The 26,679-nt window shown below is 51.8% G+C and overlaps 1 protein-coding gene across 1 annotated transcript; it reads right to left on the bottom strand.

Moving 5' to 3' along the window:
• Window positions 1–11,020: 11,020 nt before the first annotated feature.
• Window positions 11,021–12,475, bottom strand: TMEM177 (transmembrane protein 177). The gene has a single exon (XM_040979176.1). The coding sequence runs from the start codon at window positions 12,460–12,462 to the stop codon at window positions 11,527–11,529; it is 936 nt and encodes a 311-aa protein (XP_040835110.1). The 5' UTR covers window positions 12,463–12,475; the 3' UTR covers window positions 11,021–11,526.
• Window positions 12,476–26,679: the final 14,204 nt, after the last annotated feature.

The raw sequence follows: 26,679 nt of genomic DNA, 5'->3' as shown, positions 1-26,679 counted from the left end.
TGCAGTCATCATCCTTGCCACTTCTCCCACACCCTTCCTTCTCCCCACATCTGCCCCACAGTGTGAAATCTCTTAGGGGGCAGGGTCCCACTTCCTGCTCATCCCTGCCTCCTGTCCCTTTTTGTTTCACTTCCATGTCCCTGGGGGCTTCTCCATCAGCACGTGGGGTCAGTAGTGGCAGGCAGCCCACAGCGCATCCTGCTGTTCCTTTTGGACATCTTGGGGTCTCGTGCTGCTGCCGCCCCTCACTGCTGTGTGCTCCTGCAGGAATGAAGGAAGCAGATCAGACACCTGCCCTTGTGGAGGAAAAGAGAGACAGAAAACAGATATGGGAGAAGCTCAGGGGACTTGCAGCAGCCCAGGCGGGACAGAGGGGGAGGCAAAGAGAAAGGCAGCCTGCTTGATGAAGCCAGGTGTGGGACCAGCAGGTGCAGCCGGTGGAGGTGGGGAAGAATATTCTTTAGTTCTTATTGTTTTTAAATTGAAAACATCTGTTTGACAGAGAGCAAGCAGAAGTGAAAGTTCCCATTGACTGAATCATTCCTCCAGTGCCTGGGAAGGCCAGGGCTAGAGAGGGGGCCCAGCTGCAAACCCAGTGGAGACCTCCCATGAGGGCTGCCATCACCCGGGTCAGCACCATAGCCTCCCACTGTCTCTCAGCAGGGAGCTGGGATCAGGAGCTGGAGCCAGGACATGAACTTGTGCCCTGGATGGGGGAGATGGGCATCCTAGACTCCAGGCTCAGTGCCTGCTCTCCACCTTGGCAGTCCATTGAACTGGCCTCCTGAAATGAAGCCCGTGAGCCGACTCTGAGCCTTCAGAAGTACTGAGTTTAGTGTCCCATTCTGTGTGGCCTATCCCTGCGACTGGGGAAGCCCAAGATAAGCAGGACCCATCAGTGCTGGCTAGAAGGTAGAATCTTCTTTATCAGGTGTACGGCTTCCAATGCCAACAGGCTGGCTTAGAGGAACGACCCATCTCAACCACAAAGCGACGATGAAAGAAAGCTTTCCAGATGAAGGCAGGAAAAATCTAGGTCTTTCCATCTCAGGACGGTGCCCTCTCTCTGTCCCCTCTCCAATCCCCCACCCTGACTCCAACCTCACAAGCACCTGCCCTAGGCCCATTGACCTTGTCCTTCCTGCTCCCCAGGCTTCCACCTTCTCAGGTCAAGTTGTCTTTGGCCACCCTAGGTAGGGAAATATCTGCTTGCAAACCAGCACTTCCTGTCCCTTCTCCCATAGCTGCCCTCACCACCATCACAGACACCTTTCTATTGCCTGCACCCCTCCCTAGACTGCAAGGGCAGGGACATTTTTTTTATATAAAGATTTATTTGTTTTTATTGGGAAGTCAGAATTACAGAGAGGAGGAGAGACAGAAAGATCTGTCTCTGCTGGTTCATTCTCCAAGTGGCCGCAACAGCCAGAACTGAACCAATTTGAAGCCAGGAGCCGGGAGCTTCTTCCAGGTCTCCCACACAGGTGCAGGGTCCCAAAGCTTTGGGCCATCCTCGACTGCTTTCCTAGGCAGCAAGCAGGGAGCTGGATGGAAAATGAAGTGGCCAGGACACAAACTGGCATCCATATGGAATCCCGGGCACGCAAGGCAAGGACTTTAGCCACTAGGCTACCACACTGGGCCCCAGAGAATTGTTTTTTAAAGAGTATGTGCTTTTCAAGTTTTGTTTATTTTTATTTGAAGGGCAGAATTACGGAGAGAGAGAGAGAGATCTTCTAGATGCTGGTTCACAAACCGAAAATGCTACAGTGCCCAGAGCTGGGCCAGGCTAAAGCCAGGAGCCAGGAATTCCATCTATGTCTCTGTGTTCCAAAAATACTTGAGCTATCACCTACTGCCTCCCAGGGTGCACTTCAGCAGGGAGCTAGACTGGAAGTGGAGCAACCAGGACTCGAACTGGTGCCCATACGAGGTGCTGGCGCTGCAAGTGTCATCTTTACCTACTATCCCACAATGCCAGCTCACTGTATATTCTCATACATTCATTTATGTATCATGTTCCCCCTGGGTCAGGCCATGCAGGATGTTCTTGGACAGGGATGAGGTGGCCCTGCCTTGTGGCACCTCTCCCTGGTCCAGCTTGCCTCTGAATACCTCTTGGTCAACAAGAGTGTAAGCGGAGCTAGCCTTCAGCCACCCCCACCTTTTGTAGAGTCAGATAACTGAGGCTTCCCAAGACCGCATGGCTAGGGGCCAGCAGACTCAGGGCCCAAACCACAGAGCGGCCCCTGTGCTCTTCCCATGGAACCTCTCTAAGCCCGCTGTGGGGACAGGATCAATGAGCCACAGTTCAATTTAGTAGGGTGTTGTCAGGTGAAAACAGTCACATGTTGGGGGTGTATATTTGGGGCAGCGGCGTGAGCTGCCAGTGGCGATGTCACCATCCCATATAGGAGTGCTGGCTCCAGTCCCTGTTCCTCGGCATCTGATCCAGCTTCCTGCTCACACACCCAGTAAGCCAGAGGGTGATGGCTTAAGTACACACCCGCACGGAGCTCAGGGCTCTTGGCTTGCAGCCTGACCTTGTCCTGAATAATTGTGGGTATCTGAGGAGTGAACCTGCAGATAGAAGCTCTCTGTCTCTGCAGCTCTCTCTGTCACTACCTTTCAAAGAAACAAACAAAAAAATACATGATGGTATTTGTAAACTGACCAACCCCTGCCAGCCCAGCATTTCCGGTGTGACTTGTATATAGTAGTTATTCAGGCAATGCTTCTAGGGTCTTCTAGGGGTCTTTTGGGCCCTGAGCCTAGCAATTAGGATGTTCACATCTTCCCTGAGCATGTCTGGCTTTGATCCCTGGCTCCAGCTTTCTACTCTTGCTAACCCTGGGAAGTAGCAGTGATGCCTCAAGCAGTTGGGTCCCTGCCACCCTAGTGTGAGTGACTAGGATTGAGTTCCTAGCTCCTAGTTTTGGCCCTAACTGTGGTGGGCATTTTAGAAATGAAGCAACACCATGAGATTTCTCTGTTTTTCAAAGTTAAAAACAGTTTTTTCTTTAAAGAAAAGCTTCTGGGCTAGTGTTGTGGCTCAACAGGCCAACCCCTACCTGCCAATGCTGGCATCCCATATGGGTACTAGTCCTAGTCCCAGCTGCTCCACTTGCAACCCAGCTCCCTGCTTGTGGCCTGGGAAAGCCACAGTAGAGGACGGCCCAAAGCTTTGGGACCCTGCACCCGTGTGGAGACCTGGAAGAAGCTCTGGGCTCCTGGCTTCAGATTGGCTCAGTTCCAGCCATCGTGGCCACTTGGGGAATGAACCAGCAGATGTTAGATCTTTCTCTCTGTCTCTTTATAAATCCACCCTTCAAATAAATTAATTAAAAGGAAAAGCTTTTGTATAGGGTGGCTGTCAGATCCAGAAGTCTTAGGCTTTGTGGGTTCTTGTTCCATCAGCTCAGGTGCCCATCCTTGTCCACTCAGCAGCTTCTGAGCCCTGAGGCTCAGCTGTGAGAAGCAGGTACTCAAGGTATAAGGAGGGAGGGCTGGTTCTGCCCAGGAGGCACCCACAGTCCTGTTGGGAGCAAGGCTGACATGGGAGCTGATGAGATGAAGCATGAAGCGGGCGGGGCAGTGTGTATCAGGTTGCTGTGGGAACAGGGGAAAGGGAACACAAGCCCCTTTAAGCTGTGTGCCTTGCTTTCAGCTTTCCATAGACCTGGCGCAAAGAGCATCCAGATCGAGCGTTTCCCTGGTGCTGTTGTTGTTCATATCCCATGACTGTCAGCTTTGCTGAGCTGTTGCTTTGTGAGCAGAGAAAGCAGGGAGAGACACAGGCATCCTTGAACACCATGCTTAAGGTGTTTCTGGCGGCTCCAGCCTGTGTGGTCCAGGGCTTTGCAGATTTGGCTCATACTTTGCAGGATGCGTCCCACCACCTGCTGATGAAGCATGCTGTGGCTAGGCCAGTGCCCTAGGGAACAGTGTGCAATAGAAATGTAGAGTCTCTTGGTCCCAGCATGGTGGCCTAGCGGCCAAAGTCCTCACCTTGAATGTGCCCAGGATCCCATATGTGCGCCGGTTCTAATCCTGGCAGTTCCACTTCCCATCCAGCTCCCTGCTTGTGGCCTGGGAAAGCAGTTGAGGATGGCCCAAAGCAGTGGGATCCTGCACCCATGTGGAAGACCTAGAGGAGGTTCCTGGCTCCTGGCTTCAGATTGGCACAGCACCAGCCGCTGTGGCCACTTGGGGAATGAATCATCGGATGGAAGATCTTCCTCTCTGTCTCTCCTCCTCTCTGTATATCTGACTTTCCAATAAAAATACATAATTTTTTTTTTAAAGTAGAATCTCTGCGTGGGCTACCCAGTGTGTGGGACCATGGTAGACTGCGGACCACAAAACAATGCTAACCAATACACCTCTTCCCACCTCCCCAGCTGCAGCACTGGTCACAGGGCTTCACGCTTGACTCCCATGACACCTGTCTCTTACTTGGTTCTGTCCCACACCCTCCTTACTAGGGGCCTCTGTCTGGAGTCCATCTTGCCAGGGATAAAGGGAAGACTGGAAGGTGGGAATGGACCTCTGCTCGCTGAGGCCCTCTCAGGAAAGCCCTTCTGTGAGCATGCCCATGGATTAGGGCAGGCAGTGATGAGACCACAGCCCCCTCCCAAGGGCTGGAAAGTTGATGGGAACAGGACTTGGCAGTGGCTTGATCTACCTGTGCAATAAAAGGCACAGCCATTGTGGCACCTACTCCCTGTGAGAGTGCCATGGTGCCTCCTTCAGGTCCCTGGAGAAGAGCTGCTGATGGGGCTGCTGAGCAGCCAGGATATGAACTTGCATCCATATGGGATCCCAAAAGATACAAGGCCTTTCACAGGATGCACCACCCAGTGTCACCCAGCAGGGGGCACTGTCTGTATGGTATGCAGGTGTGTGTGTATGGTATATGATATGTATGTGGGGGTGTATTCGTGTGTGATAGATATGTGTATGACGTGTGCATATGTGTGGTGCATGGCATGTGATATGTGGGAAACATGAATGGTGAATACTATGGAGGGTTGTGTGGGTGTATGGTATGTACAGTGTGCAGTGTGTGTGCGTGCATGTGTGTGTTCTGTGGCTCAAACTGCTGGGCAGAGGTTAAGGAGACCCTTGCTTCGGGCATGACCAGGGCCTGGTCTGTAGCTCCTCTCCTGGATGTTGGGAGGACACTGACCCAGGTGCCAGCTCACCCAAGAGCAGCGACACTCAGATGTGAGGGCACGCACGGCTGGCTGCATAGAGACGTGCCGGCAAGCAGCTCTCTAGGCTAACTGGGGAGCTTTGGGTGAGCCTGGAAGTGTGCATTCACCAAGTGCCCAGCGGCCTCAGAGCCTTCTGTGGAAGCTGACCTAATTTCCCTTCCCATCTGCGTCTCCTTGGACAAACTGTGTGAAGAACCTGATTTTTTTTTAAGATTATTTATCTTAAAGGCAAAGTTACAGAGGGAGAGGGTGAGACAGGGAAAGATCCTCCATTTGTAGATTTGCTCCCATATGGCTGCTATAGCTCCTTTTCAGGGTCTCCTATGCTGTTTCAGGGGCCCAAGAGCGTGGACCATCTGCCGCTGCTTTCTCAAATGCATTAGCAGGGGGCTGGATGGGAAGTAGAGCACCCAGGACTTAAACATGGTGACAGAATCCGCTGCATCATAGCAGCAGCTTTAAAGATGGGTGCTTCTTCACTCACCCAGCTGGCCACAGCCCAGACAGAGAAGAAGCTTTGGTCATGGGAGGCATGGCCCCAGCCTAGCTGCCTTCCACAGCCTCTGTGCCCGTGGTTGAAGGACTTCACCATTCTGAATGACCATTTGCCACTTGGACCCTCCCCACCTTCTCTTCAGGAGTTCCACGGGGATTAAACGAAATAACGGAAAACAACAGCACCCCTCATCCCCACCCCAGGGAAGGGAATTGCACAGATATTCTGTTGTGGGGGTATGGTGGGAATGCCTCTGGCTGGGCCTGTGCCAAGTTTTTGTCCACCCCCCTCCCATCACTGCAAGAAAGGATTCAGAGATGTAAGTAAAGATAAGTGAGGAAGCAAGACTGAGTAAAGCAAAAGTACACACTCAAGGCATGAGTGTGAAAAGCTTGATTGGAAGAGAATGAGTGGCAGTTTACAAATACAGGAGTTAACTGTCCATTTTCATGTCCCTTTTGTTGGAAATCTCTGAAGCGTCATGTGTCAGGTGCATGACGGTACTGGGGGGATGAGGTGCATGATGGGAGACAGGTTCAGGTACATGATGAGAGCAGCGGGTCAGGTGCATAGTTGGAGTGGGCGTGCCAACCATGGTAATTCTATTATAATGACATTATAATGATCTAAAGGTTACTGTAGGAATCTAGTATGCAACCACCATGGATACAAGAGACTGAGCAAAACAAACCAAGGGGCAAAGCCACTGTGTAGGGGTGGCAAGGGCCTTGGCCTCACCTGGGTGATGTGGACCTGGTACCATTTTGAGTTGCTGGAATCCCTGGCTTCCTCCCCAGGCCCCAGGCACTTCTGCTCCCTGGGCTTCCTGCGATGCACTCAGCTTCTGTCCCGTGCCCTGCTCCTGGGCAGTCAGTTCCACCTTCCTTCAGCTGATCTGAGCTCTGCTGAATTCTCCCCCTTTGCTCAACTGCAGAGCTCACTGAGGCAGCATAGAAAGGAGGCATGTGCATGCAAGTGCATTCCTGGCGGTGCCACCTGCTTAGACAACAGATGGCTCCTGACATTCATCTGGCTGGCAGGGGGGTTGGGGGCCGGATTCAAAACAGGTCAAATGGGAGTTGGGAGCTGGAGGAAGTGGCAGGCATCCAGGGTTGGCAGGGGGGTCCAGGTCAGGGCAGGGCACCTCTAAGCCAGGAGCCCCTGTGCACACTTCCTGCAGCCCTCAAGCCCCTGCCCCTCTCACCCAACCAGGCACAAGCACACAGCAATCAGTGAGCCTGACCCTCCTCCAGCTGTCCAGTTGCGACTAGGCACCCTAACTGGAGTAGGTCCTGAGGACAAGACTGGAGTGATGAGGCCTTGTCTCTTACTGGGGTCCCAGCGCTATGAAGGCCCTGCCAGGCATTCAAGAACGCTATTTTGGGCACTGCTCCCAACCCTGACTCACATCTCTGTCACCTGAGACTGGTCCAGAAAGGGTCATGCTGAGCCGGCTTGGAGTCAAGTCACTTCCTGACAAGTGAGCCTTGGGCCATGACTGATGAATCCAAATGAGGTTGGACTTTCTCAGGTTTCAAGTCCATGCTGGGCACTTGCTTGTTCAAGGTGCTTTTGACATATGAACTCACTGAGTCCGCAGAACCATCCCAGGAGGTGAGTCTTGTCATCACTGTCATTTACATAGTGGGAAAACCAAGGTGCAGAGAAGGCAGGTGATGTGGAAGGGAGGCCAAATGCTTCTGGGAGAGGCCCCTGCAAATTGATTCTCTGGTCTCTCAGGACCTTGCCTCCAGCCCTTTCCTGTTTCAGTAAATGATCTAGCACATTCAGAGTTCAACCCAGAGAGCTGCTCGCAAGACCTGGAACCGGAGTGGGCCCTCGTGACTCGCTGAGTTTAGCCTGGCAATCGGCCAGCTCACTGACCTGCAAAAGTGAGGCAGGCCCTGCTGGTGGTGAAAGGTGATCTTGGTCTTTATACCTGTCGTTGAAGTCAAGGACAATTCGACACCTTTGCCAATTCGAGGGCTTGGAAAGTCAACCTGGGTGCCAACAAATACATGGGGGGCTTTGGAAAGTTTGTTAAAGGATGGCATTGGGCACACAGCAATGGCACACTGCCTGGGTGCTAGCATCCTGTATCAGAGTCTGGCTTTGCATTCACATCCAGGTTCTGGTTAATGTGCACCCTGGGAGGCAGTCGATGATGGCTTAAGAATCGGCTTCTTACCACTCATGGGGGGACTGCAACTAAGTTCTGGGCTTCAACCTGGCTCAGTCCCAGTTGCGGTTCACATTGGAGAGTGAATCAGTGGGTAGATCTCTCATTGTCTTAAAAAAAAAATAGGAAAAAAAGTTTTTGGAAAAGTAAAATTAGAAGATAAGTATTTGGGGACAAAAAAGATCCCCCGCCCTCTGAAGATTCATTTATTGAAAGGCAGAGAGACAGTGAGAGGGGGAGCTCTTCCATCTGTTGGCTCAGTCCCCAGATGGCCACAGCAGCTGAAGTTGAGCCAGTCTGAAGCCGGGAGCCAGGAACTCCATCTGGTTTTCATCCACGGGTGGGCTGGGGCCCAAGTATGTGGGCCATCTTCCGCTCCTTGGATTGGAAGTGGAGCAGCTGGTACTTGAACCGGCATTCTGACACATGATGCAGGTGACCCAGCCAGTAGCTTAACCTGCTGTGTCACGATGTCTGCCCGTAAAAAAGTTGTGAACCACATGCATCGTGTTCCCGTGCATTTCCCAGGAGCTTTTCATCTTTGCTTAATTTTATGGATTGGAGAGGCAGAGACAAAACACCGAGAGCTCTCACCTTGAACGGCTAGGACTGGGTCAAAGCTGAAGCTGGGAGCTCAATCCAGGATTCCCACGTGAGTGGCAGGGCCTCACTTGAGCCATTACTGCTGTCTCGAAGGGTCTGCACTGGTGGGGAGCTGGAGTCGGGAGCCAAACCCTGACCCTCTGATATGGTATGTGGGGGTCTCAACCAGCATCTTAACTGTAGGCAAAGATCCCTGCCCCCACTCCTAGGAACTTTCTGAAGAGCCTTCGTATTCATGGATTTTGTGTGTGCCAAAATAAACTTATCTTTTCATGCCATCTCCCACAAATCTTTTGAAAAACTCTTCTAGTACCATTGATTGGGCTGCACAGGAGCAAGTGTAACTGCAACCATGCTGTGCGCTTGCCATGGCCCATTAGCCGGCCCAGCGCCTTGCCTGGGACACTGCCCTGGTCTCCTTGAGTGTGGCTGGGGAGGCCTTTCTCCAGAGGCTGTTGTCCCAGTACCTTCTTAGGGAGCTCAGTGTCTAAGTCCAGGTGCTGTGACACCTCAAGTGGGTGCTTTCCTTGTTAAACCAGAGGCCAGTTTCCAGCAAGTTCTGCAGATGCAGCACCTCTGGGCCCGAGTCAGGTTGGGAGCTCAGCTCTGACAGGGGGAGGGGCCGTTGCCCATGGACTTGAGAGTGGCCCCAATTGTAACAGTGATTGTGATGCTTTACAGAGCAGCACCCCTATTCGAATTCCTGGGAGCTTCCAGTCCTGGCTGCATCCCAAAGACACACAAACGGCCTCCTTGCTGCCTTTTGCTCACCTGGTTCAATGGGACAGTGATTGTAAGCACAGATGGCAGAGCCAGAGCCCACATCCAGCACTGGCCAGTGCGGAGTCACACATCTGGGAAAGTGGCAGAAGATGAGTAATCAGGATAAAGCTCCTAGATGTGGCCTAGCCCAGGGCTGGACATTGCTGCCACTGGAGGAGCGAACCAGCAGATGGAAGATTCATCCATCTCTGCTTCTAACAATGTGGCGATGGCATAGCCCATTTGGGCTGCTTTCTAGACTGCTAGAACACATTTTGACCTGGGAAACCTGCAAACAGAAGAAACCCAGCACTGGCCCTGGCATCCCTCCATTCTTCCTTCCTTCCTTTCTTACCTGTTTATCTTTATTGGAATAGCATATTTACAGAGAGGAGAGACAAAGAGAAAGATCTATCTGCTGCTCACTCCAACAAATGGCTGCAATGGGTGCAGCTGAGTCCATCTGATGCCAGGAGCCTCTTTTGGGTCTCTCACGAGTGCAGGGTACCAAGGCTTTAAGCCTTTACTGTTTTTGCAGGCCATAAGCAGGGAGCTGGATTGGAGTGGAGCAGCCAGGACATGAACCAGCACCCATATGGGATGCTGGCACTTGCAGGTGCAGGATTTTTGAACCATCATCAGCCCACAACAGCACCCACGGGTCAGGGATACAGGCACTGTTTTAACTGTATCCTCTGCTCTGGAGACTCACAGAAATTGCTGGTGTTTGAATAGCGACTCCCAACATTGGAACTTAGAAAACAATCATCTTTTAAAGAAGTGCTAGATCTAACAATTAAGATGCCACATGGGACACTGCATCCCACACTGGAGTGCTTGGGTTTTAGCCTTGGCACACCCTGGCACGTAGGGAACAGGTGATGACTTGAGTAGTTGGGTCCCTGTCACTCTGCTGGAAGCCCCCATTTTCTGTTTCCAGTTTTTAGCTTGGGCCTGCCCCAGCCCTAAACGTGGTAAGCATCTGGGGGAGTGAGCTAGCACAGGATTGACTTGTCTGCCTTTTACAAAATTAAAAATAGGGGCTGCTGTGATGGTGCCACAGGCTAATCCTCTGTTCTGTAGTGCCAGGGTCCCTCATAGAAGCTGGTTTGTGTCCTGGCTGCTCCACTTCTGATCCACTGTGTATGGCCTGAGAAAACAGTAGAGGATGGTCCAAAGCCTTGGGACTCTGCACCCACATGAGAGACCCAGAAGAGGGTCAGCTCTATTATAGCCATTTGCAGAGTGAACCAGCAGATGGAAGATCTTCTCAGTTTTCCTGTCTGTAAAATTTACCTTTCAAATAAAAAAATAATTAAAACATTAAAGTCTATATGCCCTTGTCAGGCTTTGCATGAGGCAGCGGCCCCAGGGAGCCCAGCTGAGCAGGTCCTGTGAACACTGGTTGGACCTGAGGCACTGGGGCCAGCAAGGGTCAGGTAGGAATCTCCTCCTTGCTCCTGGGGCTGTCTGCACTTGCTGGAGGCATGGCTGCACCGTGAGCAAGGCACAGTGTGTGATCTGGCATAAAGCCGACATGCCAGGAGCTTTCTCCCCTCTACCTTTTTGTATCAGTCTGCTTACTGCTGTTCTAACAGGATGCCTGGGCCCAGGCCACCATGTAGAGGAAAGATGTTTATTTGGCTCATGGTTGTGTAGGTCTGAGGGCATGGTGCCAGCAGGCTCTGCACGGTGCTAACCATGCCCAGGGGGTGCAGAGCAAGCAGGACAAGGACAGCAGCAGCCAGCCACTGCCCTGCTCTCTCCTCCCTGCCCCAGGGCTAGATCGTATCAGGATCTCTGGCCTGCTTTTCTTCTTCCCTCAGCCAGTTGCTGAGAATGCCTCTTCACCCACATCCCGTCAGGTCCAGGCACTCTCCTGGTGCCCACCAGCCTTGTACCCACATACATCTGCAAGACTCTGACTCACACAGTCCCTTAAAGGTCCACCTTACAGAAGCCTCAGGCCCACGCACCAGTGTCCCATCATGGCCTCTGGCACCTTTTATTAAGCTCTACCACTGGGATTAAGGCTCCAGGCACATTGGGAAGCCAGACAGTTCACAGTGGTGGCTATCACCAGGGGCGGAGAGGTGTGCCCAGCTCCCTGTTTGTGTCCCAGACCTCACACAAGCCTCTGTCCTGGGAGCTGGTTCACAGGCTGCTGTGTTCCCCAGTGGAGCTTGGCTTCATGGGACACCACCTAGGGGGCTGTTAACCTGGGCCTGTGGGTGCAGAGCCCAGGGCAGTGTGCAGGGTAAGGCCAGCACTCATGACTGGCCTGGGTGCAGCGTCCCCCTCCACAGCTGCAGCACTGAGTCCCGGCGAGCAGTGTAGGGTAAATGCTTAATGCGGAACCAGTGTCTGGGGACCACATTCCCACTGGGAGTGTATAGCTGCTCCCCGCGCCGGCCCAGGAGGCTGCGCAGGGCCAGGTTACCCGATAGGATCTTGTCATAGAATTCCACCCCACCGCGGGCATAGGCTGCTGACAGGGAGGCGGTACGGCGGTCCAGCCAGCCTTCCAGGGCGTGAGTGAGAGAGTCCGCTGAGAAGGCATAGACCACGAAGCCGGCCACGGCGGCCACCAAGTTGAAGGCAGCTCGAAGATTCAGGGGACCTCCGTAGAGCCCTAGGGCATGTTTGACTCCCACACCCAGGGCCCAGGTTCCCGCCAGGCAAGCAGGGGCGGGTACAGCCTGCAGGGCAGCTGAGCTGCTCTCCAAGTACATCACCTCCCGGGCCAAGGCAAACTTGCGGGCGTCGTGGGACAGGGTCAGAGCATCCCTTAGCCGGGCCCCCGCTGGGCTCTGCCAGTCCACTCTGTGCCCGTGGACCACCACAGGACGGTCAGGATCGGTCATTGGGACTCCCAGGAAACTGGCTGGGATTCCCAGCACAGCCCCGGCAGGAAGTCTTGGGGAGCCAGCGCTGACGGGCTGGAAGGTGAAGGTGGTGAAAGGTTTGTAGCGATGTCCCGACGGGACACCCAGGTCATGCAGTACTTCCTGGAGGAGGTTCTGCAGCTCAGGCGAGAGTGGAGCCGGCTGATCCCCAGGCCAGTACTGGTAGAGCCAGCGGACCACCGGGTCTGGGAAGAGGTGGTAGGAGACTTGAGCCCCAAACAGGCCTGTGCAGGCTCCCAGCAGGAGGCCCGTCCTGTGTCGCTGGACAAAAGCGGCGGCCCACCACAAGGGGCCAGCCATCTGGGTGGCTGCAGACCACCTAGCAGGAAAAAAAAATAAATCAGCGGACGCTGCAGCCCCCAGACTCAACCCCTCTCCTCCTGGACCCCGTGCGTCCTCAGGGAAGCAGACAACATAGGAACAGGTCGGATCCCAGCCCACCTCGGCCTGGCAGGTGTCCCTGTGCCTCACAGGCTACGCAGGAGCCGGTGGCTCGGCTGTGATGAGCGAATGAATGAATGAATGAATGAACGTGTGCCTGACCACAGCGGCAGACAGCTGAACTGGGACTCAGTCCGAAGGACCAAGGACCCACTGCCATTAACCGCCCCAAGGCGAGGCCCTACGAGCCGCGATTTTAAAGGAAGCCCCAGTTGCTACTGGATACTTGTTCCGAGTCCGACAATTCCATGAACTTCGTGCACAGTCACCGCCCCGTAACCCACGGGGTCCCGTGATGAGGAAGAAAGGCGGTGTTCCGGCCATGGCGGTAACGCCCGGCCCCCGCCCCCAGGACCGCGGGCCTCCAGCAGCGGGGCAGCCGGGCAAGGCTTCTGTCCTGGGCTGCCTAGGCTCCCCGCCACGTCCCCGGCCTGCTCTAAGGACGCCCGCCATTCAGACTGCTCACCCGCTCTTCCGCTGCAGTCCAGGACGCCGCCACACGTGGGCACGCAGGAAAGGCCGCAAAGCACGCCGGCCGGGCCTTGGGGGCGGAGACGTCGGGGGCTGGGGCCTAAGGGGGCGGGGCCAGGCCCAAGCTCCGCCAACGGGCTGTGGGACTGAGGGCGGGGCCTAAAGATGCCGGGGCCAAGCCTTAGTGCACAGCTGCCTATAGGTCGGGGCTGAGGAGGCGTGTCCTGCAGGGGCGGGGCTGAGCCAAAGATCATCACCCCTCCGGCTCTGGGGGATTTGAGGGACGGGCCCAAAGTGGGCGGGGCTAGGCCGAAGAGCGTCGATCCGGCTCTTGGGGCGGGAACTTCAGAAGCAGGACCTGAAGAGGGCGGAGCCAAGCCCTGATATTCAGCTACCTATAGGTCGGAGCCCAGGAGGCGTGGCCTGGGGCGGGGCCTAGCCCAAGATAGGCGGTTTGAGGGGCGGGGCTTGTGGAAGGCTAGCTGCTGGGCGTGGCGAGGGGCGGGGCTTGGACGGATCACGGAGGATGAAGGGCGGGTGGAATCGGTGGTCCCGCGGAGCTGAAGATGCCTCGGGGAGAGCCTCGCAGCCACGCAGCCTGGCGCTCTGGTCACTCTGGAAAGAAGAGCAACCCCACCTGGGCCCCAGAGCGGCCTGTGGCGCAGCCCTGAGGGGAGCAGGTGCCTTCTCTGACTGTGAGGCCTCAGTCCTTGCTGGTCGGGGAGCGCTCTTTTCTGCCTAGGGGGCTGTGAACTTGACCTTAGGACCACATCCGCGGCCCCCAGCCCTTCCCTAGTGCTGCACAGTCCAGTCCCTGGAGTGGCATCACTTCTGTCACTTCTTACCAGTCGCTTCGGGAGACACATCGTAGACTGGGCATCGGGGGCAACTCGGCCCTTGGTTTTGCAATAAAATTGTTTTGGAACACAGCCCAACCCCTTCCTTTTCCGCTAGAAGAGCCGAGTAGAGTAGGTGAGGACAGAAACCATCTGGTCCACAGGGTCTGAACTATTTATGATCAGGAACATGCCTGGGGGATAGGGAAACAGTATGCCCATTTCACAGATGAAATAACTGAGTCATGGAGCTTGAGCAAGGTACTCAACTCCTCTGCACCTGCTATGTGCAGGATATCTTCTTCCTGTCTAAGTATTTCCTGTTACCACATCGGCTTCCACACGAGCTCCCTCTGGCCCCCTTTGCTAATTTAACCACCTGTTGGTGATCTTTCTCTTGCATTCCAGTATTGTGGTCAGCTAGTTCAGGGTCACAAGTTCTGGAGGCACACCTCCCCCACCTACATGGTCCTTTCTGCGCACCTGTGACGCTTGCCTATCGTCACCTAGAACCTGAGCAAGGCTGTGTTGTGTTGTTGCATAGCCACCCCCCCTCGCAAGTCCCCATAAAGGCCCATGTTATGGAGAGGCCCCGCTCTCTCTTGGTTTTGTGTTTCTGTCTTGACTCTTAGCCTCCCCAGTACCTGCTTGCTCTCTGGCTTTCTGAGGACAGGTAGCCCCTAAGCATGGCTCCTCTATGTCTGTATTCCTTACCCTCTCTCCACTGCTTGGGCAAGTCAGCAAAGATGCAAATGCTAAGATGTTTGTGTTCCTAATTCGTGTGCTCTCCAGCCAGACCTCCCATGTGACCCTCTCTGCTGGGCTCCTAACCTGGCACAGATGACCACTGGCCAGCCAGATCATGCTCCATCTGCAGCTGGTCCCCGTGGCTCCTGAACTTCCTGCACAGGGTCAACATGGCTCATCTCAGGATTAGTAGGAGAGAACAGGGCCCTGTGTGTCTGCCCCCTGCCCTGGCTGAGACGCGCTCATCCCGGACTCAGTGCATGAAGCAGAGAGGAGGTAGAGAGGAGGGAGGGACTGCAAGACTGGGACTGCAGACCTGGGAAAGCAATCAGATGCGAGGGCTTGCCTCTCTGGATTGTATCTGGAGGAACTCCACGATACTCCTGGGAAAATGGTCGTGTTGTTGCTCCTTTGCGTAACCAAGGGAGGGTCACTTCTCCTTACTTGTCCCCAGTAGAGCAGGTCTGACCTGGGCTCTTCTTTCAGTTGCTGCCTTCAAAAGTGCCATCCTGACTCCGCCCCTCACAGTGGGGACTTCTCCAGGCTGGGTTGCTCATCTGTGCCCCTCCCTCCTCGGGTTGCACAGTGCGGTGGTCACATGACACGGTTTGTGCTTCACCGCCCTGGGTCTTTATTATCAAGGTCTGTTCTGGGTCTGAGACCTGCACTCTGGCCGCTCAGGTGTTTGCTTGTAAATGATGCCGTATTCACAGGTGAAATGATGCAAATATACTATTTTACTCAAATCATTATGATAAACAGAAAACAAAACAAATAATGTTAGTTATTACTGAGCTATGAAGGGGGGGTGTCAATGTCTTTTTTTTTTTTTTTAAGATTTTATTTTTATTGGAAAGGCAGATATACAGAGAGGAGGAGAGACAGAGAGGAAGATCTTCCATCCGATGATTCACTCCCCAAGTGAGCCGCAACGGCCGATGCTATGCCGGTCTGAAGCCAGGAGCCTCTTCTGGGTCTCCCACGCGGGTGCAGGGTCCCAAAGCTTTGGGCCGTCCTCGACTGCTTTTCTGGGCCACAGGCAGGGAGCTGGATGGGAAGCAGGGCTGCCAGGATTAGAACCGGCGCCCATATGGGATCCCGGGCGTGCAAGGCGAGGACCTTAACCACTTGCGCCACAGCGCCGGGCCCCAATGTCTTTCTTATTTTGTCCTCTACTTTTACATATGTTGGGAAATTTACATAATGAAATGCTTTTGGCTAAAAAAAAAAGTGCTTTAAAAAATAAGTTGGCCAGGGCCCGGCATAGTATCGGCCGTTGCGCTCACTTGGGGAGTGAATCATCGGACGGAAGATCTTCCTCTCTGTCTCTCCTCTCTGTATATCCGCCTTTCCAATAAAAAAATAATAAAAATAAATCTTTAAAAAAAAAAATAAGTTGGCCAGGCCTGGCAGCGTGGCCTAAGCGGCTAAAGTTCTCACCTTGAACGCCCCGGGATCCCATATGGGCGCCGGTTCTAATCCCGGCAGCTCCACTTCCCATCCAGCTCCCTGCCTGTGGCCTGGGAAGTCAGTCAAGGACGACCCAAAGCTTTGGGACCCTGCACCCACGTGGAAGACCCGGAAGAGGTTCCTGGATCCTGGCTTCGGATCGGCATAGCATCGACCGTTGCGGCTCACTTGGGGAGTGAATCATCAGATGAAGATCTTCCTCTCTGTCTCTCCTCCTCTCTGTATATCTGACTTTCCAATAAAAAAAAAAAATAAGTTGGCTAATCAGAGTTCTTCATAATAATAATAATAATAATAATAATAATAATAATAATAATAATAGTAATAACAACAACAACAACTCTGGGGACTTGTCCTCAGAGGCAGTTCTCACGAGACGTTGGGTGGGCTAGGCTGAGTTTGGCTGAGCTTCTCTCTGCATCCTGGCTCCATTATGTGACTGCCCCTTTGCACCTGTTGGGCCATCACAAGGCTCCACCAGAGGCCAGAACCCCGGGGCCTCCGAAGTCCTGGGCTGTGAGCCTCTGAGCGACAAGCACAAATCTACCTTTTCATTCCTTGGGTATGGTAAAATCATGCAAAGCTGACACATGCAAAGAATTAAAACAAGAGCCCCATGGGCCAGGCAGGTGTTCCGGGGCTGGGCTTCCCAAAAAGAAGAGGATGTGGCCATACCACACTGGGTGCTTGGGAGTCCAGGCAGCCCCGACAGCCCCACCCTCACCCTTGCCACTTCCGGATGTGTGCAATTCTGTTATTCACATGTCCCTTCATTATGCATTCCACTCAAGAAAGAGAGAGAGAGCGAGCCCATCTGTTGCTTCACACTCCAAATCCTTGCAGTGGCCAGCAGTAGGCTGAGATGGGGGTGAGGAGTGGCGGGGAGAGGGACCCAAGAAGGAGCTGAGATCCCAATCCCGGCCCCTCACATGGGTGGCAGGGACCCCATGACTTGAGCTATCACTGCTGACTCTCAGGATCTGTATTAGGGAAGCTGGAGGCAGGGGCCAGAGGGGAGGGGCGGTGCACATCACAGGCACTTCACGGTGGAACACGGGTGGCCTAACTTGCAGCTTAAACTACTAGATGAGTCTATGGTCCCTGATCTCATGGGCTGGAGAGAGGTCATGCATTTTCCTTTCATTGCAATGGTGGGCCCCTGGTGTATAGAGAGAACGTGAGTAGGAATGCTCTCTTGGTTGGAGGGAGAATGGGAAAACAAAGCTGTGAAGGGAAGGATGGGAAGAGAGGCCAAAGCGTGGGGAGTCCCAGAAGGGCGGTGGAGGTAAGGTGGTACTCTGAGACTGGGGCACTGTGGGGAAGGCAGCTAGCGCCTGTGAGCGCTTGTCTTTGAAGAGGCAGCTGCAGTCCCCAGAGTTGCAGAACTATGAGCTGGTTTTCCTATGGTTTCTTCTTCTTTTTTAGTTCTCAATGAGGTCTGGCCTGAGGCTCTTAGTGGACAGTGTGGTAAAGAAAGCAGAAGTGTAATTGTTCCATTTCAAGAAGAGACAATACTCTGCCAGGATAAGGGACTGGGGGATTCCTGTGCAGTGTTGAGTGCCTATTTGAGATTTGGGCAAAAAAAATGCAACATGAGGGATTGGCATGGTGGTGTAGCACTCCAATCCTTATCCTGTGGCGCTGGCATCCCATATGGGCACTGGTTTGTGTCCTGGCTGCTCTGCTTCTGGGTCCAGGACCCTGCCTCTGGCCTGGGAAAGCAGTGGACAATGGCTCAAGACCTTGGGCCCCTGCACCTACATAGGAGACCAAGAAGAGGTTCTTAGCTCCTGATTTTGGATCAGCTCAGCTCTGGCCATCGCAGCTATTTGGGGCATAAATAAGTGGATGGAAGACCTCTCTCCCTCTCTCTGAGTCTTCTCTCTCTGTAAAAAACCTGCTTTTTAGATAAAAATAAGTTTTTAAGAAATGTGCTATGAGAGGCTGGCATTGTGGCATAGTGGGTTAAACCTTTGCACCTCATACAGGCATTGGTTTGTGTCCCAGCTCCTCCTCCTCTTTTTTCTTTTCCTCTTTACTCTTCCATCTTCTTTTTAACATTTGTCGATGTAGGGGTTGCCATGATGGCTAAATTGGCTAATCCTCCACCTGCAAGCACCAGCATTCCATATGGACACCGGTTTGAGTTCTAGCTGATCCACTTCCCATCCAGCTCCCTGCTTGTGGCCTGGGAAGGCAGCAGAGAATGATCCAAATCCTTGGGACCCTGCACCTGTGTAGGAGACCCAGAAGAAGCTCCTGGATCCTGGTTTTGGATGGGCTTAGCTCTGGCCATTGTGGCCAGTTGGGGAGTGAATCGGCAAATGGAAGATCTTTCTGTTTCTCCTAGTTTCTGTAAATCTGCCTTTCCAATGTAAATAAATAAATCTTTTAAAAATATATCATTCTACTTGACACTGGCGGTGGGTGATGGTATTATAGTTCTCCTTAGGGAGAGTCAGCAAGGGTGTGTTTTTTAGATATCATGAGATCCTGCCATCTTTTTTTTTTTTAAAAAAAAGATTTATTCTTATTAGAAAGTATTATTATAGATAGAAGGAGAGACAGAAAGATTTGTCCCCTGGTTTACTCCCCAAGTGGACACAATAGCTGGAGCTGAGCCAAACCAAAACCAGGAGCTGGAAGCTTCTTCCAGGTCTCCCATGCAGGTGCAGGATCCCAAGATTTTGGGTCATCCTCTACTGCTTTCCCAGGCCATAAACAGGGAGCTGGATCGAAAGTGAAGCAACTGGGACAGAAACTGGCATCCATACAGTATGCCAAGCCACAGGGTTGAGGATCAGCATGTCGAGCCAGCGTGCTGAACCCTCCTTGTCTGTCTTTGATCCTGAGCCTCATTCACAGGTGCCGCTACACAGACTGGACATGTCGCTCCTCTAGCTTGCAAGTGGAGGGAGGGACGGTTTTGCTTTGTCACTCATTCCTTTGTTCCCAGGTCCTAATGTGACAGCCAAGTCCACGACCTGCTCTGTCAACCTCTCTGCTGATCTAGCTTGCTTGATGGCAGTGAAGCAGGCAAGATGAGATAAGTCTGGCTAAGTCCTGCAGAGATGGAACCTGGGGAAAGGTGTGTAAGGAACGTAAGAGCCATAGTGGCCAGCTGGAAGCTGCAGGCTCAGTCCTGATTGTTGGCTCAGGCTGATGGCTAGAGCTGAGGGCATCAATCTGAAGGGCTGCAGGGAACTTCGGGAAGGCGGGAGGTACAGGGAAAAGAAAAACCACTGGTGACCCTAGGGTGGTCACTTGGAGTTCAGGCATTGAGGACAATGGCGAGTGACCTGGTCATAGATTCAGCCCCAATCCAGGCTAACCTCCACCACCAGGGGGCGTAAGCACATGGCCAAAGGCCCCCTGGATGTTGAGATACTTAGAGTTGGATCTGGGACCACTCAGCTTGTGCGTCCGTGTGCATGTGTGTGCATGAGCTGGCACTGTCGGTTGCTGCAGTAAGCATCTTCTCACTGCCTTCTGAATACACTTCAAGGTCTAGTGTTTGCGTTGTCCCTCTGAAGTCTTTCCACAACCATTTTAGCAAACTTCCTGCAGATGAGGACTCGTGAAGGAAATCTACTCTGCAGACAGACCATTGACCAATACCTGTGGAGTGAGGAGTTTTCTCATCCTGGGAAGTTGCTCATGATGAGGAAGGGGGCGCTGCTGTGCATTCTTCATCTGCCTAGTATGAGTGGCTACCCCTTTCCTCAGAGCTCCTGGGAGAGGGACTTCCTGCCACCTGCCTCCTAGGAGAAGCAGGTTCCCTCACCTTCATGACAAAACTCTTCCCCAGTGAGGGAAGGACAGGTGGCCTGGGGTCTAAAAGGGGTAGGTTATGGACCAAGAGACCTGAGACCAAGTCTCTGACACCACTGGGAGACAGGGGTAACCTGGGCCAATTGCCCCCACTCCCCCACTCATGGGGCTTCTATCTGGCCAACCCCACTCCTTACACATTTACCCAATATCCATTCCTGAAACTCTGCCAGAACAGAGAGACTTAGTGCTCATTTATAGGTTCAGAAGTCATTTTTTACTCTGGCTATCCCATGCATCTATAGGCCATGGCTCCTTCTCATGGTTTTTGGCCAAGCAGGCTGCTCTGTGGGGAGCACGCTGGCTGCCTTGGGAAAGCCAGGTGCTTTTCTGTCTGATTTCCTGTTTTCTCAGATCATTTTCCTTCCCACGGTGCATTGAGCTATCCTAGCTCTTTGAGCGCTGAATATGTGCAATACATATGTTAATTCTCCCAGCAAGGATCTTGCCCTAGACTGTCTGTGTCCAGCAATGCCAACAGCATGCTGGGTCATGTGGCTGACTCTCCCATGTTGCCATGGAAACATGTAGGGAATGAATGCCTATTCCTAGGATGTTTCTATCCAATCATAGGGGCAGGTCCATGTTTTTTTTTTTAAAGATTTATTTTATTTTTATTGGAAAGTCAGGTATACAGAGAGGAGAGACAGAGAGGAAGATCTTCTATCCGTTGATTCACTTCCCAAACAGTTGCACTGGCCGGAGCTGTGCCGATTCGTTTCTAGCTCTCCCACACGGGTGCAGGATTCCAAGACTTTGAGCTGTTCTCGACTGCTTTCCCAGGCCACAAGCGGGGAGCTGGATGGGAAGTGGGGCTGCCGGACATGAATAGGCACCCATATGGTATCCCAGAGCATGCAAAGTGAGGACTTTAGCTGTGAGACTGCGTGGGACCCATGTGTTCTAGAAGACTTGCGGAACACGGATTGGGCACCTCTTCCTTTTCTCTTGGTGAATTACTGGGAGATGGTTGGTTCTGGCCAAAGGACCTTGGTGTTCTTCAGTGTTTCGTTCCCTCTGCCAATCTGGAAAGTTCTCTCTCATGCCAGGTGCTAGCTTAGCTATCGGAGAATGGAAGGTAACTGAAGATGCGGTGGTAAGCAGGGACAGAATCTCATCCCAATTGACATTGAAGTTCCAATACTAGCTAATATTTACCATGTCCTTTCCGTACAGTGCACTGGCAGTCCTGCTTTAGCTAACCTCACAGTAATCCTGTGCAGTCCGTACTGCTATTAACTTAATCAAATAAAACCTCCACTTAAGAAAGCTGCAGGAACTTGCTAAGTTAACCCACCAACACCTGTTTTCACCACTAACTCTTCCAGGACTTGTTTCTCTAGAACTAACCCAGATGTTTAAACTCTGATGTCCTAATGTAAGGGTGGAGACTGGATCTAACGAGAGTGTTTGGGAGGTGGGTCTGGTGGGAAGGGCTTAGGTCATTGGGGTGGGAATGCGGTGTGTGTGTGAGGACGGCTCACATGGGGTGGAGGTAGATTATTTGGGCTCATGTTCTGCCTCACTGCTCTCCTGGCTTCCTGGATCACACCATGTGAGTGTGTCTGTACACCTGCCATGACCGGCAGATAGCAGACTCTGCGGCCGCCGGCTCCTGAACTATAACCTCCCACCCATGAGCTGAATTCAACCTTCTGCTTCCCAAGAAACTCCTCCCCAGTATATTTTAGTTAAAGTGACAAACAGTGAACAAAGCCAGGATGGGGCTGGTTGCTGTCCCATGCCGTTGTGTCTTTTGTGCTCTGGGTTCTAAATTCCTTAGTGAGGTTTGAATCTTACTTTTCTTACAGCACATGCACTCTACGAGCCTACAAGTCCATTGGAATGTGAGCTACACCGGCTACATCATTTTCATGTTTCGTTCATTTTTCTGATTCAACAAGCATTTGCTGAGAGCCTGCATCAATGCCAAACACCTTGCTGGGTGCTGGCGATGTAGGAACAAGTGGGATGGGACAGGTGCCCTGGAAGGCAAACAATGCCATCTGATGTTTTCAAAGGTAGAAAACTTGCTCATTGGTATTTTTCCATATCATGCATTTTAAATAATTAGGTCTACTATATCGTTGTGTAATACCTTTTTTTGCTTAGATACCCCCAAAACCGAAAGCTCAAATAAAAAATAAATTCTAACATTTTCGGTCCTTTCCATGTAGTACAGAGAGGAGTGGACTGGTGCCAGGAGAAATGGGTTCTGCCCAAGCTTGTCTCTTCTGCTAACTGGGCACGTCCTTGAGCCTTTCTGGGCCTCAGCTTTCCTGTTTTTAAGTGCCAGGAGTAATTGAGAAGGGTTGATAATCTCTAATCTGGAGATAAGAAAGCAGAAATGCTCCAGCTCCCCCACCCTCACATGTTTTGTGTGCCAGTGACATTCCAAGAGGAAAATTCCACACCAAATCTCATGTGAGGGAGACCAAGTGTATCACAAACACGGTATCTGATTCCCTTCAGCGTATGGGCATTGGGCATTTACAAAACGCAAGGGAATTTCATGTTTGGAAGTCCCACCCTTGAGACACCTCTTTCTGACCAAACGTGCACAACTGGAGACAATCAAACACCAGAAACTCCTCTGATCCTAATCATTTGAGATCAGAGGGACTCCACCAGCAGTTTCCCTCTGTGTCACTGAATGTTGTGAGGACCATGAAGAAAATGCTTCAAGGGTGGAAATTTCTAGAAAGGGAAGGACTAATCATTACATCTAAGATGAAGGACCTGTAGTTAGTCATCCCAAGTTTCCCTGGTTGTACCTTTCTTTGGCCTTAAAGGGGGAGTGATGAGGGGCTAACCCTGAAGTGTGACAGGTTAAGCTGCCACCCACAAAGCCAACATCCCATATGAACATTGGTTTGAATCTGGCTGCTCCACTTCCAATCCAGCTCTCTGCTAATGCACCTGGGAAAGCAGTGGAGGATGGCTCAAGTGATGGGACTTCTGCACCTATGTGGAAGACCTGGAAGAAGCTCCTGGCTCCTGGCTTTGGTCTGATCAGCCCTGAACATTGTAGCCATTTGGGGAGTGATCCACTAGATGCAAGACCTCTCTCTTTCTCTCTCTGCAAACCCACCTTTAAGTAAATAGATTTTTAAAAGAAAAAAAAAAAGCAAATGACAAGATAATACAAGTAAATACAAGATGGGAGAGAGCTGATGTCCTGTTTGACAGTCATTTAACATGAAATCTTGGTGAACCCATGTTAGTCCTTAACTGATTAGCTTCAGGAACCTTGGGAAACCTTGATAAAGGATCCCCACAAGCTCTGAAATGTTTGTGTTCAGGGAGGAAATCCTTGGATTTTCTTGGATGATTTCTTTCTTTCTTTCTTTCTTTCTTTCTTTCTTTCTTTCTTTCTTTCTTTCTTTCTTTCTTTCTTTCTTTCTTTCTTTCTTCCTTCCTTCCTTCCTTCCTTCCTTCCTTCCTTCCTTCCTTCCCTCCCTCTATCCTTCCCTCCTTCCTTCCTTTTTCTTTTCTTTTTCTCTCTCCCTTTCCTCCTCACTCCCTCCCTCCATCCCTTCTTTCCTTCCTTCCATCTGTCCTTTCTAAAAATATATATTTATTTATTTGAGAGGCAGAGTGACACAGAGATGGGGACACACACACACACACACACACACACAGAAAGGTGGTGGAAGGGTAGAGAGCTTCTATGTGCTGGTTCACTGTTCAGATGGCCACAATGGCCAGAGCTGGGCCGGTCTAAAACCAAGAGCCCAAAGCATCTTGTGAGTCTTCCACATGGGCGGCAGGGACCCAGGCACTCGAACCATTATCTGTTTCTTTGCCCAGGCACATCAGCAGGGAGCTAGATTGGCAGTGGAGCCGCTGGGATTCGAACTGGTGCCACAGGCAATGACTTTACTCACTGCGTCACAGTGTTGGTCCCTGAAGGAATCTTGTTTTGTGGGATTTGTTGTGGAAGAAAACACATGTGAGTTTTCCTTGCTCCTTTCCTTCTAGAGGTGGCAGGGTAAAAGGAAGTACCACACTGATGACAAAGACAAGTGTAATTTTGGTTGGTTCCTGGCTGGAACCAGGGTTACAAGCTGGGAGTCAGGAGAGACCTTTCCTCTAGCATCCACCAGGTGGCACCAGGGCACAGTGGACATCACCTCCCTGGGGCAGTCTCAGACCAGCCCATGGGAGGAAGGGAGAGAAAGAAATTGCCTTGGTAGATGGGTGGGAAAACAGAAATGGACATAAACGTATACAGAGATGTGAGAACAGGCTGAAAGCCATGTCACCAACCCTGAGTAGGAAAGTTCTTTGAGATTCTGCTAGTCTGGGCACCCAGGAAGTCAGGGAGGGGGCTGGGGCAGATAATCAAGTTAGCCAGGGACTCAATAATGGTGGGTACAGCTGCTGAACAAAGCCATGTGGACTGAGTGGTGTTCAAGTTGGCAGAGCTTGAGAAAGTCTGAGCTAAGAAGGCACCAAACAGGGAGGCAGAATCTCTTGGCACAGCAGGTGCAATGGCACGGGGGCAGAGGAGGGACATGAACAGGTGGGCCATGCTCAGGAATCTGCTGGTAGTGTAGGGCAGAGGCAGTTGCATGTGGAGGGAGAACGCAGGCGGGGCATGGGTCTCAGCTCTAGGGAGTCTTGAGAATTACTCAGGAGTGGGGCAAACTGGAAACTAAGGAGACTGCTTAGCTATGGGGAGAGGGGAACCAACAGTGTGATAAGGAGGATGGAGACGGGGCAGCAGAGATGTGACTTACTTGAGTAAGCCTTTGTGCATAACTTTGGCTCTTGCAAGCAGTAATATTCCAGACAGCCCAGGCAGAAACATATCATTAAACTCAGCTGGGATGCGGTGGGATCCCAAGGGGACACACACAGTTACTGTGTAGACATGGCAGTAGTGCAAAGGAGGGGAGGGAAGGAAAAAGCAGCTTCTCTAGGCAGGTATTTTCCCTGAATTCTACAGAGTTAAAGTCAAGTCGAATAGATGAATACAGTAGTCCTGTTAGCTTGTGTGTGTGTGTGTGTGTGTGTGTGTGTGTGTGTTTTAAGTTGGTTGGTTCACTCCCCAAATGACCACAACGGTTGGAGTTGAGCTGATTCGAAGCCAGGAGCCAGGAGTTCCTTCCAGGTCTCTTACATGGGTGCAGAGGCCTAAGGAATTGAGCCATCCATTGCTGCTTTTCCAGCAATTAGGAAGTGGATCAGCCGACGGGATGCTGGTGCTGCAAGGTGAAGGATTAGCCTGTTGGATCACTGCACAGGCCCCTAACTCATGCATTTTTCACAGAGGAGTGAGTGGACAGCTCTGAGACTGCGTTATGGCCACTCTGAGACTGAGCAAGGCCACCCATGTGCTGTAGATGGGGACAGCAGCATCTCTGGTGGAAGGGTGACAAAATTACACAACAGAAAAGGCCAGAGAATGCCAGAATCGACTCCAGAACATTGGAATGGAACCCAAGTATTGGGATCAGTTCATGGCCTCGGACTTATATAGATGCTTATGTCTGTGCCTGCACCTGCCTGGATACTGACACAACACACATGTGTGTACATGTGTGGATCAGTACAAACACTCATGCCTGTATTTCCTAGCTCTACTGGCAAGGCTTAGGCATACAGCCACTGTTCAGTTCCCGTGTTTTCATTTTTTTTAAAAATTTTGAAAAGCTGTGTTATGGAGAGAGAAGACACACACAGGGAAAGAGCTTCCATCTTCTGGTTCACTCCCCAAATGACTGCAATGCCCAGGGCTGGACCAGGCTGAAGCCAGGAGTCAGGAGCTTCTTCTGGATCTCCTAAGAGAGTGGCAGCAGTCCAAGCACTTGAGTTATTCTCTTTTGCTTCCCCTGGTGCATGAGCAGGAAGTTGGATTGGAAGCAACTGGGACTTAAATTGGCACTGAGATATGGGATGCTGGAGTCCCAAGTGGTGGCTTAACCAACTGTGCCACAATGCCAGCCCCAGCTCTTGCTTTTTCAACCTCATTCTCCAATGGAAGGCGCTAGAGATCCTTGGTGAAATGGTTGCAGAGTGAAGGCACAGGAGATGCATGAATCAATAGCCCTGTACCCAGTTCAGTCATGTGTTTCAAATTGTAATCGTTCCCCAGAAGATCTTCATTTTAAGAAAATCTGGGAGAAATATACATGGGAGCTCTGCATTACTTTTTGCAAGTTGCTCTTCCGTTTAAAACTATTCCAAAGTAAAAGTAGTTTTAAATGACAAAATCCTGCCTCATACCCTTGCGTTTTCAGAGGGATTCTTTGTTTTCTTTCTTTCTTTTCTTTTTTTTTTTTTTTTTTTGTTTTGCACCATTGTTTTCTGCCAGTTGGACTTTGCATATTTCCTAACCAAATCTTCATGGCTTGCTGTAAAGCAGGGACTGCCTCTTGTCTCTGCAGGTGAGAGGCCCAACTGGCCGCAGGGACTTGCTGTGACTTGAGTAGACTTGTTCTGCTTGCTGACATTTTGTGCCCATCAGGGTCTTTCAGAGGGAGGGACAGGTGGACCTTGTAGGAGGCAATTATGACTAACTCCATGGATGGATTAGTCATTTGCTGTCATGAATGGTTGGAGGGATTAATGGGTCAGTGGGTTATCTGGACAGGCTTATTAGCTTAGCCAATAGAAAGGCCACTATCAGATGTAGTCTCTTGACCTTGGACCAGACCATGAAGCCAAATAGACCTCATATCTTTAGAGCTGAGTCTGTGTTACAATATGAGCCATG

Source organism: Ochotona curzoniae, unplaced genomic scaffold (assembly GCF_017591425.1).
Source record: "Ochotona curzoniae isolate NIBS_2020 unplaced genomic scaffold, NIBS_Ocur_1.0 contig_3037, whole genome shotgun sequence".
In the NCBI taxonomy this organism is placed as follows: Eukaryota; Metazoa; Chordata; class Mammalia; order Lagomorpha; family Ochotonidae; genus Ochotona; species Ochotona curzoniae.
Note: the sequence above shows the minus strand (reverse complement) of the source record. Positions and strands in the feature narration are given on the sequence as shown.